Below are 14,672 nucleotides of genomic sequence, written 5' to 3' on the forward strand. Positions count from 1 at the left end.
GCCGTCTCAAAAGACACAAATGTCGCGAGGTCTGATCGTGGTGTTCAGGATGACGAAAGATTAGAGAGATGATACAGAGAATGAACTACCTAAACGATGAAGGCACTTCCTCGTATCGATGCAAAACATCCTGTAAATCCAGTATTACCGTAAAACTGTCCTGCTCATCGATTGGCAGCGTTGTCCACAATGATCAAATACGAGAGATTGCAATTTCTGTCCGCTGACAGATCACCACCGTCCTAATGCAACCACAACCACTTTCTGTCACTCACAGCCGGTACCATCTCAGGTGAAGAGATGCCCATCATAGCTAGGACCAACATCAAGGAGCACCGAGACAGCCTCTCCTGTGAAAAGTTTAACTTCCGACTTCACCACAACATCACCTTCTACGTCTACGTGTCCAACTTCAGCTGGCCAATCAAGATCCAGGTAAGAGGCTCAGTGGCGGGTCGAGTACGGTGGGTTTGGTTGAGAGGAGAATGGTGGATAACAGATGTGTTTATGTTTAAAATATGTTTAACTTCACTTAAGTTTTTGTTTAAAGAGATTCGAGCGTTAAAGTGATTTGAAGTTTAATACAGTTGTCTTATTAAAGGTACGAAATGTTGCGGAAACCAACAAAAACTTTTCTCTGTAAGGGACTTACAGCCATTATATTGCCCCCCCTCCTGAGTAAGTCAATTAAGGTGTTTGGAGGAATGTGCTAAAGCACAGTCTATGATTTGCATGATCATCATCATCATCATCCCCACTTTTCAGGAGCTGTCTCTCAGCAAAACATATAGCTGTGACTAGGCGCTGAGCATAAACTGTTCTGAAAAGTGTTTGGCAAATCTGCTATCACATTTAATGATCTGTGAGTTTTCCAATGTCTTTCCATCAATTATGCAGCGTCGGATTAAATCTCTAAGCGTCAGCCACACACACTAAATATTCACGCTCTAGCCTTATGATCCGTTAAATTGAAGTAGACTTTTAGCGGTGATATTTTAAGATGACTGTCATGCAGGGTGTGGGATGTGTGCTGATGGATGGAGTCAAGAAGTGACATAATGGAGAAATTAAGGGAGAGTGAACACAGGCTGAGAGGTTAACTCATGTTGAGACTACCGTACAGTCAAATTGTCCAGTGTCGAGGAGCCGGAGACTGCCCAATTGACAGATTGAGGGAAGAAGACAGCGGGTCTGGAGACGGAAATAGACATAAAGCAGGGGACGGAGGGATGCAAGGACGAGTGCAGGGCACTCGGGTGGGCATTTGCCACCAGTGTACGCCAGGTAGCAGGAAAGTCCTGAAAAAACCCAAACAACAGGGCTAGCAAAAAGCATCTGCGAATCATGTGTTCCAGTCAAACACAAGACAAAGCATGTGTTCAGGGCCTAATGTTTGGAGCAGCAAGAAATGTCTTGACAGGTTCAGTCCAAGGATTAGCTCGTATGTAACCACTTACTGGGTGAAATGTTGGCACGTTTGTTTTGCCTGTTTGCAATGCTTTTTGAAACCCAAGACGTAATCATCATAATAATATGAAAGCTCACCACATTTCGAGTGGAAATATAATTTAGTAACTGTATTCCAGTCTACTTGTTTTATCGCAGTTGTTTTGTGTATACAAATGTTAGCGTTCATTGGCGTGTGTCCTGCACCTCGTTATGGATCATTTGTCCATCGATCGCCGCCCTCATATGCATTTCCCATTAATGCTACGTTATCAGAGCTCCAAATATCTGCCCGTTGAAAGGTGATATGATAATGACCACGATGAGGCCTATCTCGCCGCCGTGTCTGACGTGCCTCTCTGTGTGTGTGTGTGTGTGTGTGTGTGTGTATGTAACACGAGAAGCACTATGTGTACGGCCCTGTGACCTTGGTGATTTCCGATGCCAGAACAGGGCAAGGATGAGAAATTGTTCTGAGAATTGGTAATGACCCGGCCTGCTATATTTGATCCAGTAGACCTAAGAACACACACAGGACCCACAAGGTATCAGCCAAATAAACACAGGCACACACGTACAAAAATGCTGAGGGACAAAAAGAGAGGAGAAGAGACCCAGCACAGACACCTCAGAGCAGCAGATCCAGCCACTGGCCAGATTGTCAGGAAATGTGGGCTGGTTACTTATTCCCGGGGGGCGGATTTTATCTATAGTGGTGGCTCCTTGATCTTTCATTTAGTGCCACTGGCGGGTAAAACTTTTTCCCTGATCAATAGACAAAGTACGGCTAGAGTTCTGTGAAATCTGCTGTAAATATTCATGGTCCCAGGAGGAGAAGTCCTAAATATTTTTGCTCATCGCTTGACGGTTCCTTCGAGTGTCTCCATAAAAACTAAAATGCTCACCTGAATTATTACTTCGGGACCAAATGTCTTTGCGGGCACTCTATTTCATAATCTAAAAGGCAAGTAGGGACACAATTTACTGGTCACACTCCAGCAGGATGAACCTCTGGCTTTCAAGGCAAAATGTGCAGCTTTTCTACTCACAAGGTTGATAATGCTAAGGCTTTCTTATTGATGGGTGTAATGAATCTTGGAGCAACTAGCGAGGCTTTAAGTTTTAATTTTCTCTTCCACAGTAATGGCTTTTTGCGAAATTCACATTCTGGAAAACGTTGTTGTGATCCAGAAATAGTTAAAACTGCACAGCGCACATACTGTAGAGTTGAAACAGGCTGTAAGTGGCAAATCAATCATATCAGCAGTTACCAGGATAATAAATTTGACCCTAACATTGCTGAAGAATCTAATCTTGCAGTATTCTGAATATTCAGAGATGATAGTGGAAGTAAATCTTGTTTACTCCCAGAGTCTTACTGATCTGACCCTTCAGCTGCCTGCACGTGTGAGAGTCTGGCAGCCTGCGTTAACACCGAATTTGATGTTATTGTTTGTGGCAGTGAAACACAAACACACACTCCGATACACAGACTCCGTTCACATGGCCAGGATGCCAGGTCCTCCTGCAATTCGCGGGGACCCCCCGGGCTACCCAGACTGCAGGGCCTGTGCTGGACTTGAAGTCCGTCGCTGCCTCTCCGACAGACTCGGGGCACAGCCTCACTGACACCACAAGTAATGTTCTCTCCCTCACTCTACTTCTGTCTGTCTTTTATCCTCCGCTGCTCTAAAAGCCTCTCGTCACTGTAGAAGTTCGAAGATTTCGCCGATTTTGTTTTATTTTCCCAGTCACACACAAACATTTAGCCATAATTGTGCAGCAAAGCAAAGATAACAGCGTTAATATATTTATCAACTACGCAGACTCTGGTTTGCGCTGCACTGCGCTGGGACGATGTTTGCTTCCAGTGTATCATTGCAACAGGCCTTATCATTGTGTTTTTATGTTTGTTGAGGTAAAGATCCTGCATTAACCAGCTGGTGTTTTTAAATTATTAATGTGCCCAACTGAACAAATGCATTTGATGCACTTGTTTTTGCTCTGCCCATGGGTACCTCCAGGATGAGTACCTAAGGTTACACTGCGTAACGCCGGAAAAACATCTTTCGCACACACAAAAAACAGAAACCCTTGTTGTTTTTGGAGAAGTCATATTTTGAATTGCACTGACAGACTTGTTTGAAATGTAGATTTGAGGACTTGCTGGGATTATTTTCAGACCAGAGGTTACTGCAACTCTATAGTCAAACGATTTAAAAGTCCCAGATTATTGGTTTCTGACACAAAACGGAGTAGCCAAATTTAAGATTAATCCTAAGCATAGCCTTTGCCCCAAGCCAAACACAATATGTCCATACAGGCCATGCCATGGTCTCCTGACACTGAGCATGTCCTCAGTTGGCTGGTTGAAAAACTCAGTCCTTAGAAAGGTAGAAATCCACACACAACCCACACGTACACTGCATGCCCACACACACTCTAATTTGACCTGCGAGAGTTTCCCTGGCGGTGTCCTGATGTCAGCTGGGACCCGAGGGCCGGTTGTAAGGCAGAGGGAGGTGTTGGGATTGGTCATTCTGCCGGAACAGATTTTGATTGGTTCTGTCACACTGACCTTGCACCTCCGTCCTCACTCCTCTGCGCTCGCCATCATAACACGACTTCAACCAGAATGTTCCCGGTGTAAATGCATGAAGGGGTCGAGCTACAGCATCGGCCCAGACGTTCATCAGGGTCCCGTCAGCTGTTTATTTCGGGAATTATGGCCTGTCAAACAAATCTGTGTCCCTATTTCCTAAAAAGTTATGTCATACTCGGTGTTTTAACCGCCCAGGAAATAGTAAAGATCTGTTACACGTAGGTAATTAAATGGAAAGTTGTAGTTGTTGAGTTCAGACATTGAAAGCTTTACAGTTTTAACATTCACAGCCTAGCTTCCATTCTAATCAACATTTTGCAAATGTCGATCATCAGGCTTCCCATATGAAAGTCTGTAAACTCAATAGAAATCCGCAACCGTTAGAATCGAAATATCAAAATAAGTAAAGACATAAGACGTGTCACAGGCAAATATAGGTCATCACTCTAATTTGTTCCTTTTGACACCATTTTTCTCACAAACAGGACTGGCCCGGAGTCGCTTCTAATCGAGAAATCATGTTTTATTGATTGAGCCCGCAAACATTATGGGAACATGACCCAGTTTCTCTCTTTGCCTTTGTTTTGAAAGAACTAACTGTGAATTAAGCCAGACATTGTATAACTCAAGACCGTAACTGTTTCTAATTTGCACATCTCTGTAATTTAGCGTAAAGTGTTATCTCTACAAGAAAGAACTGTAATGACTTGAAAATCGACGGCGTTGAACCGGCCCTTTGTTTGCACTCTTTGTGTGTCGGAGACAGCAGGGAACAAAACGCGCTTCGCCGTAAAAAGACCTGGTTTCTGCTCTCTCAAATTATAGCTCCTCATTTCTGATTTTTGCCCGAACAGCGCTCAGTTCTTCTCCTGTCCATTTCCCTCTGTCTGCATCCTCCCTCTCTGCCTCCCTCTCCGCGCCCCTCCACGCATCACAGCCTACAGGCCAGCTGATTAAAAGCCCCTCCGTCAGAAGGTGAGCAGCCATTTTGTTGCAGACGAACTCGGGGCCGACGTGATTGGTTGGTTGATTTGATTTGCCACTCGGTGCTCAGTCACTTATTTATCCTCTGCGCCTGCCATCATTAAATAGGATGCCTCTCCTAATCAGATATCTGACACGCACGCGCATGCACGTACACACACAAACACCCGCTCCGGATCACATCAGTGACAAAGTGTTCTTTATTGGATTAGACCAGAAGTGGAAATGGTTAACTGTCTCGTCGGCGCACGCGCGCACACACAGGAGGAGCAGGGTCTATCTGATGCATCTCATTGAGGTAGTATCGTGTTCCATAGGGTGAAAGAGGAGACGATAGGCTGAGTGCTGCCTATTTAACCAGGCAGGAAGTCAGCGGCGGTCGTCAGCGGCATCAGGTCAAATTAGGCTGGTGACGTGGGAGTAAACACGGGGTTTGTGTCAGGGCCGGCTCACACATGCTTTCCTGACAGAGAAATTCGGGGCAAAATACGGTAGATGTGCTTCGGTGGAATCCCCGTGAGTGGATCTGCATGCAGAGGCAAAATGAATCCGCACCGAGCTTTCGCGTGGTGGCTCAACTTCGGCGAACTGTGACGTGTAAATTTTGCGCCGCTGGCCAGTTGCCGGGTCACCGGGTCTTGTGTAACCCTTCTCTGCTCCACAAATATAAAAAGTCTAAACCACTCCACAGAAGTGGTGCGGCGAGATCTGCCGTCAGACATAAAACGGGAGTCGACGGTACAAAGACGTCTCTTAAATAAACCTAGTGTCCCGTTAGTGACTGAGGTGGGAATTTTGTGGCCGGCCCGCACCCGGCATGTCGCCAGTCAGCTGGTGGATGAATTTTGCTGCGCCTCTTTTCGGGGCTGACCAGGCTCTTAATGGATTGGATTGCAGGGCTCCAACAACTTGCACAGTTCACCACTCTGAGTTCGGAATATGACAAACTGGTGGAATAAATGATTTTTTTTTTTTTTCACAAGTAATAATTTTCACGTTCAATGAAATGATTATTTTATTTCGATATGTAAAATTAAGTTTAGCCACAGCTTGTAAATGCTGGAAATGAAAATCTCATCACCCGTGTCATAAAAGGCTGTTATATGACCGGCATATAAAGGCGTTTTAATTGCATGTATAAAAACTGTTAACTTGCTAAATTGCTGGTTAATGCTGTAATATCGCATTTATTACTTGGCAATGATATGGAGTCAAATGTCATTTTTATTTGTCATTGTAGCAATTGTTTGACCAATAATGCAAAGGTTAAAAAACAGTAGTTTGAATTGTCACATGCGTCGCATATTAGTAATTAGTCATTAAATAAGTCATTAAAATAATTTTTTTTTTTTTACAGCTCAGAAACAATCAGCAGCTAATATAATGCGATGTTGTGATATTGCCCGGCAGATTATTTACTGTTCACAATCAGATGATCAGACTCTACTCAGCTGCCAATGGCCTCCGATTGGCGAGCGGTAGAGCTGCACGTGACAACGTGGGAGACGACACTAGACAATCCGCAGTGAGGAAGAATCAAACGGACTGTCCGGGGAAGAGGGGACGGGTCATTCTGGTCGTATCATCGTGTTGTGCGCTCACCGCAGTTTTGTCACCGGCGCTTGAGCTGCAGACTGACGCAGGAGCGGGTCCTTAAGCACCTGGTTAAAAGGAGCTACATCTGTGAGCTCTCCCGACAAGCGCACACATATGGCAGAGCTGGACTCATTTGCATACCACGTAGGTGGAGGCGGCACTCGACAACTGTCTCACTTTGGTCATTAGGTCCTCATGAATATGCAAATACTGAGGGAGAGGGCTCCGTAAACAGATCTCAGTCCCTGGAAGATGCACATTTGTTAACATGCTGATGTGTTCTAAACATTATCACTGATTAGTGAAAGATCCCAAATGTAGGCTCCATAAGTTCCACTAAAATTCGCTGAGTAAGAGAGTACTGTACAACTGGACTACCTTAACCCTGTAAACAGGGAAAAGACAAAAACTACGCAGGGTCAAAATAAGAAATATGAAAAATGTGTCTTTGCTTTCCTTAAAATCTCTTGTGGGTTCCTTTTCATAAAAGAATTAAACAACAAACTTTAATGTTTCAAGATTTATTATTACTGATTTCAGGAAATTAATGACTATGATACTAATTGACGGAATTAAATACATATATTGAACATAATTCTCTCAAATTAATAACTTTTATCTAATTTAAATGAACAAATTACCGATTTGCTCCCTCCTTCCACCTGCAAGGCTTTGCACAGTAAGAAAGATGATAAAGTCAGCACCATGGGATCAGAAAAGAGGGTAGAATCTGCTGAGGCCTTCCTTTTACTGATTAAAGTTAATCAGTTTAATAAAAGCTCTGCAAATGGACAGCGTATTTGGAAGTGGCAGCAAAGTTGCTTGTTTTCTTCTATACCGTATTATTTATTTTGAAATGAATAGTGGCCATTGACATCGTTAGTTGTCGGTACCGTCCAAAGTCTGTCTTTTTGGGAAGAACCGGGCCTGTCCTCCCGTTAAAGACGACCCCGTAGGTCACTTGCGCAAGCAGCTTTGTTGTGGTTTATTGCGAGGCGACGCATTGGTCTATTCAGCAAGTGCCTCGGAATGACTAGCATACGTTCGGGCGACAAAACCCCCTCGTGGCCGGAGTGATTATGACGAGAGCAAAGGAGGAAGTCAGGTGACGTTGTTACAGTGCGACAACGTCCGCATAGGGAGTAGGTCGGTGTGGATGGATGGAATTGACAAAACATTGGACCGGTTTGTTGCCTGTTTCAAACCAATGGTCAGTGTTTCTGTGAACCATAGCCATGATCGTCGTTTGACCTCAACCATGTGTTTATTACTGTAGCCATGGTGACAAAAGGTCCTCTAACCTTACTGACGAATTTATTTGAACCCAAACAATGATCTTTTCCTTAACCTAACTATACTTATTACTTATTTCCGAGCATAAACCGCACAGTCCTCCATTGGTCTTGTGCCTTCTTCTTCCCCTCTCCATCCCTTTTTCATCTGAGTTGTGCTTCCTCTGCTCTCTCTCTCCCTCCCTCCCTCCCTCCCCCTTTCTTTTTCTTTTTCATTGCACTAATTTCTCTTTCCCTCCCTGTTTTTTTTTCTTTTTTTTTTCTTTACTTATTGATCAGCCAAACACGTTCTTTCATTCCTGGTTTTAACAAGCAGTCTTTGGTTAAGGGGTAGGGAAATGTAAGGCAGCCAACTGCTGTCACAGCTCCTGGCCTCATCCCCAGAGGGCCCCAACAGGCCCTCAGTAATGACCGGACTGTGGAACTGGAGTCCTTGGAGTCCTCTTCACATCATTCCTTTTCCTCTCTTCTTTTACCTCTGTCTCAGTCCCTTTCTCTTACTCACACTCTTTCCTGGCATAATTGGAGTTCTAGCTTCAAGATATAAAAAATATTTCCCATGAACGGTCAGTTGACCCTTACTCTCAGAACAATTGCATTCTATAGAAAGGCAGCGCTGCAGCTGTGTTTGTGTTTGTGTGTCATAATGCGTGGGTTGTTTCAGTGTTTATTTGTCCGTGTTTTAGACAATTCCCATCGGGTTTGGTTTTTCTGAACCTGCAGTTTTTCCTTTCGCTGCTTTTTGTATCAGAGCCAACTCTGTGTCAACCGTTGCACATCGTGCTGCAGAAGCTCCAATCTGCACATTAAACACTCGGTTTATTACATTTGCAGCTTGTCATTACGCTCGTTTAAATCTTAGAGGTTTAGTACTGTAAAATCTCTCAAACCTTCTTAAACTTAAGAGGGGCGCCCGGAAAGCATCGGAACACACATTTTTCAGACATGACCTCCCATTTGTAGAAGATGCCTCGACACCTCGACTCCGTCTGGCTTTCTGAGGTCCTCCCCAACATTTCTGGGACAGCAAGGATTTTTGGCTGCTTTGACAGATCATTTGGTCCATTTCTGCAGGAAAGACATCAGGAGCCCTAATGACTCAGCTTTACTCATCCCATGTTACACAAGCCGACGGGAAGTCCTACGTGTTACACTGAACCGACCAAACCCTTTTAGAGCTGATTAACTCTAAGAGATGCACCATAAACTGACTTGGGGAAACTCCATTTCCAAAGAATATCTTGTGTTGTGATAAATGAAATGTAACTGTTTTCGCCTGCTGAAGACCTGCAGAAGTTGGTTGAAATAGGGTGCGGTTACTGCTTGTATTGCAGTTTTACTGATTTTTTTATTTATTTATTTTTTATTTTTTGTATCCAGCACCGCTAAGACTCTGTGGATGTGTACACGACTACTCTAACTTTGGTAAATTATTAAACGTATTGTCTTACTTCCACAAGTCTTGTGTAAGGAGCTGGCGAGTTTACCCCAACTATGCCACTGTGCATGCGTACTGCTGCGAACGCGACAGTTACATCAGCCTGCAGTGCTTTTTCTGTTCAACAGCTCTGTCACGAGACAGAATTTAGTTTTGTCCTGACAAAACAAACCGAACTTGTAACCTCAGAAAGTACAGTAGAATTCATTTATTACCATTTATCAATGTTGTGACACAACATTACCCAAGTACAGCATATTTTTCAGGACTGTTGTACCAGGCTACGGTATACTATGGTAATTTGTACATTCTTTTTGCAGTATGTGTGCACTAAGCTTGCATCGCGCGTGCGTGCGTGCGTGCGTGCGTGTGTGTGTTGCAGTGGTGTCCGACGTGTGTGTGTTTGTGGTTCTGCAGTGGAGTGGCTCAGGAAGAAAAGAAGGGTTTGGTCCAAACAGCTTATTGATTATAGTTGTGTTTAACGACTGCAGTTGTTGTAAATTGAAATGATGGCTGTTGACTGGAGTTGGTGTGGGATTGGAAAGTGTGTGTACAAGTGTATGTTGGACAGAAAACTAGGAGGAGTGTTTGTAAATATATGTATGAATTTGCTATATTAAGTATAATCACAATTTCTCCACTGTGCCTGCTGGTGCTTCCTCTGTGTCTCGCCTGTTATGAATAGTTATCTGTTGCATTAGTTTTAGTGTATGTCTATCCGCTCATTTGCAGTATATGTGCATGTGTATATTTTCTTTTCCGATGTTAGTGCATGTGTGTACGTTCGTAATAACTTCTTCTGTTGCCAGGGGGTAATGATGTAAATAGCTGGATTTGAAGCCCGGATGCAAAGCCAGGCTCTTTTCTGCCCGATCCCCGTATTAATGCTCTGTCCCTCTGGACCGAGATCAGCTTTTCTGCAGGTTTTCTCGCCGTCAGGCCATTTTACCTGCCGCACAAATGGCAGTAAAAACCTCTTAAGCCTATTCTGCCCCATTTCTTTTTCTCTTCCCCTCCCGACTGGTCTCGGAGGATACACCAAAGACAAAGACACAGCCTTCCCAGCTATTAGGGCCATTTAAAGGAATCCCCATGTTGAACACGCTTGAAATATATTGCTGTTAAATGTATTGTGATGCCCGTGATCAGTGTTTTTAGATTTTATAGCCCCTGCTAGCTGCAGTGCTGCTCAGGGGTTTTACTGATTTTTTTTTTTTTTTTAAAAAGGATCTTTGGCCATCCACCTATCATGAGGATCAGATGTCGTCACATGGTAATTTGCACATCAGTGGCGTCAACTGTACCGCTTTCACATTGTCTTAAAGTTCCTTAAAGGGAAGTCTAAGACTTTGAGGCCTTTTAAAGCAGGAAGTGAAAATGAATAAAAGAGTGCAGGTCTGCCTGACGGGCTTGACAGCTCCCTGAAAAACCTCTGAAGACGTCCATAGTTAAACTTCAGCCTTATTAAGAACTTATTTGGTCCCGAACTTCGTACTCACACCAAAGAGAAAAACTTGACATTGACAGCTGAGTAAACAACAAAGTGTTCCAGCTGATGCCCTCAACCACAGTTTTCTGGAAGCTGAAGGCAACGTCATCCAGTGTGTCCCTCTGTTCTAACACACTGCACTGCACACTGCAACTATAAGCTGTATTGTTTCCATTACGAAAATAATGAATGTACATTGCTTCTTTAAAATTTATTTTTCACCCTGCAATTCTTTTTATAAGTTTTGTCATTTGTCTTACTTTACAGAAATATTTCTTAAATAGAAGATGCGTAAACTTTTGTGGGAAACTAGAGACGTAAAATGGAAGAAGCCCTGCACATAAAGCCACCTATGTTTCTGCTTTTATGACAAGTTGCCTCTTGTGGTCATGCGGTCACGCGGGTAATTACTGTCTTCTTGAAGTCGCTAAAGTGAAGGGTAATGTCAGACAAAATGTCCATGGGGGTAAATGGTTCTGCCAACAAAGCGTGGGACTCTGACACAGGGGACGGGGGTTTGGTGACATCTTGGATTTCTTGTTACTGTGGTGGGGATGTTTTCCTAACTAAGCAAGGGGGGTTGATCTGGGACGACACTGACACCTATTTTATCGTGAAGGGGCTGATGACTAGACAACCTAAATCACAGCTGCTTGCTGTTACATTTAGCCAGATTGTTCCAGCTTATTCAGTATAAATACATCCTAAGGAAGAGTCCCTCTACATTTCAGCGATTGGGGCCTTGTTCTTTCTTCTGTTATTGTAACAGCCTTGGGCAGTTCTATTTTAGCTATTTGATTAATTATTCTCTCATTTCCTTCACGGATTCCCACATAGTGGTGAATGACTCTTGGTAAAACCAATGCACGCTCGCTCAAGTCTGCACACCAGCTGTGCCATTGAGGGTTGACGCTTGTCAGCTCATCTGGGTGAGCCTGCGTCGCGTCGCGGCGCCGACGTGCATCAAAGCTCCAGGAAAACCAACAGTTTACAAATCAGCTACCCTACCTTGACTGCTACTTCTGTCTCTACTGATAATCTGTTGTGTGCTACCGGCGTCAAATGAGGTTACACTATGTGACGCAGTCAATGTGTGTTGCACTCGAGCTGTCATCAAAGAAAACAAATGACTCAGCCTACAGCCAACCATTGGGAGGAGCTTAAACAGTGGCAGTAACTCTCGACAGCCAGTGACGGAGAGAGTTTTGCCCCTGTTGCATCTGTACGCCTTGATATTTGGGTGATTCTTTAATTAAACTGGTTCATCAGCTGCCCTTGGCCCACATTTGGTTGTGGTCTTGAGCCCCCAGCCATTACATTATACTGCCAGGCTTAATTTTGTCCTAGAAGTACCTTGGTCTGCTGTGGGCATTTGTCTCAGGGTGAACATCTTCCTCCAAACAAGACATCAGAAGGTTGTGAGTCTCCCAACAAACAGTGCTCTGTGTTGTTCCTACAGGGCAGAGAAGTGAATGGAAAATAAATTATGTCTGTAATAAATAATCCTCTTAACATGAGGGAGTTTCAACATGGACTACAACGGCTTTTCAGGAGTTTTCATAGCTGAGGGGCCAAAACGTCACATAATCTGAAACGCACACACAATCATACACACACATACAGTTAACGCACGCGGCTATTGACGAAGACAGATTGTGAAGTTATATTTTGAGAAGATAAGGTGAGAGGTGAAGGACATTTTCTGAATGAGAATCTCTCTGAGTGTGTGTATGCTGATGAAGCAAGTGGAAAAATATTTAACACATTTTTAATTTGAATGGTGCAACATACAGTATAATGTGTATTGTGATTAACATTTAGTTTATAGAAAAAAAACTCAAACCTTTATGTTTAACGTGTTACATGTGTGTTTCATTACTGCACACTGGAAGTTTTTGTTCCGTTTTAAACGTTCAGTTTAACCCAAATAAAGAGATATTTTGCTACCCAGCCCTCATGGTATTCAGCATGCAGGTAGTGTTGGTTCATTTGTCCAGGTCTTGAGATGTAAGTCTGGGATTCCTGCTGCTATTTCCTTGTTAATAATTTAATATATTGTTTTTTTAACCTTTTATTTCACCAGGGAAACCTCATTCAGATTAATAAAAAGCAACAACAAAAAAAAAAAATCTAAAACAGCCAAGATCGGTGGTAACATGAGTTATAGGCTAAAACCCTTTAGAAATAATCCCAGCAGAATGTCTGAGTCAACATGTATCAGATCTGTGGCTCTGGACCGCGCAGGGACACACGCTGCACTGGCAGCCCAGCACAGTAGACATGGTGATGGATGGTGCAGTCGGTGGATTTAGAGGTGCTGTAGCAGGCGGCGGCTTTGGCAGAGTTCAATTGAACGGTATGCTGCAGAAGACGGGAGAGCACGGGAGGCCAGAAGCCCTCTCTCACAGGCTAAAGGCTAATCTCATAGTAACCCACAAACCATATGGCGGTGGGTTGCACTGCCTTCTTGGTGTTTGTGTGTTGGAGGAGATGGAGAACAAGAATGTCTTTGGCAGAAATGAAATTGTTGGTCTTATGTAAGAGGTCTGAACATTGGCCTTAGGTAAGAAAGATGTTCATCCACAGTTATTGCGTCAGTTTCACATGATGCTCTATAGCACAGGTTGGGGGAAAGCAAAGTTACGTAAGGGCTCATTGAATTTAGTGGAATAGTCAGTGTTTTGGTTGCTTTGTTCAAAACAATATCTATTGTGTGTGTGTGTGTGTGTGTGTGTGTGTGTGTGTGTGTGTGTGTGTATGTGTGTGTTTATATATGTATTTGTGTATATTTGTGTATATATATATATGTGTGTATGTGTGTATGTGTATACGTATAGATGTATATACGTGTGTGTGTATATATATGTATATATATATATATATATATACATCTATACACATCTATATGTATGTGTATAGATGTATACAGAATACAGTTAACCCTCCTTAATCAGTTTAAGATGTGTAATCATTAATCTCAAAAATATTCATCACCCACCTCTGGCCTGATCCCGTTGAATCATCTTTTAAAACCTTCTGGTTTTCACTGTTGCGTGGAAGTAGATGGATACAATTCTTTTATTCTATTTTATTCTATTTGTCAGGCGGAAAATGTATCAGAATGTAGGTAATTTAGGTTTTACTGAACTGGCGGTTTGTTTGTTTGAGCTTTATGTAGGTGTCAGTGTATGTCACTGCGATATGGGATTTTGGTTCTGTGTTTAAATAATAAAACATTTAAAGGAAGAAAGAATAGAGCACTGGCATGCAATCACGTCTACACACACTCAAGACGAACAAAAGATCTGCCAAACACTTTGAATGTGAGGATTTGCTGCTTATGAAGACGTCTTGTTTGGCTCTGGGAAACTGCGATGGATAATTTTTCATGTTGATGGTTGTACCTGCACATGTGGGGATGCAGTCTTATAACACACAGGCCCAATCGGTCATTTTTGACCATACGATTTGAGGTATGTCCATATACAGAAAGTTTTTTCGTTAGCTTAGACAAACTCACTTGTAGTTTGAGTCTGTATTAACTGTGTCTTTTCCTCTTTGGTCTTTCTCTTTACCAACAGATTGCCTTCTCTCAGCACAACAGCATCATGGACCTGGTACAGTTCTTTGTCACCTTCTTCAGGTAAGTTTTTTTCCCCCTTTTCCTTTCTTATTTACTGGATGTATTGTTTTCTCTGCATAGCATCCAGCTGCTCCGCACGGGGCTCTGCCGTTCAGTGGATCACTTCCCACAGGCTCTTTGCACAACCGGGCCATAACCTGAACTCACTGAATTACAGTAGGTGGCAGCAGCCTCAGGCAAAG

General features: G+C 43.2%; 1 protein-coding gene across 1 annotated transcript in view; it reads left to right on the forward strand.

Moving 5' to 3' along the window:
• atrnl1a (attractin-like 1a) overlaps positions 1 to 14,672 on the forward strand; it is a 242,246-nt gene that overhangs the window by 125,972 nt on the left and 101,602 nt on the right. The window contains exons 25-26 of the mRNA XM_040139682.1: positions 278 to 435; positions 14,429 to 14,490. Coding sequence (XP_039995616.1) covers positions 278 to 435; positions 14,429 to 14,490 — 220 coding nt within the window. The remainder of the gene's footprint in view (positions 1 to 277; positions 436 to 14,428; positions 14,491 to 14,672) is intronic.

Source organism: Xiphias gladius, chromosome 11, assembly GCF_016859285.1.
Source record: "Xiphias gladius isolate SHS-SW01 ecotype Sanya breed wild chromosome 11, ASM1685928v1, whole genome shotgun sequence".
Classification (NCBI taxonomy): domain Eukaryota; kingdom Metazoa; phylum Chordata; class Actinopteri; order Istiophoriformes; family Xiphiidae; genus Xiphias; species Xiphias gladius.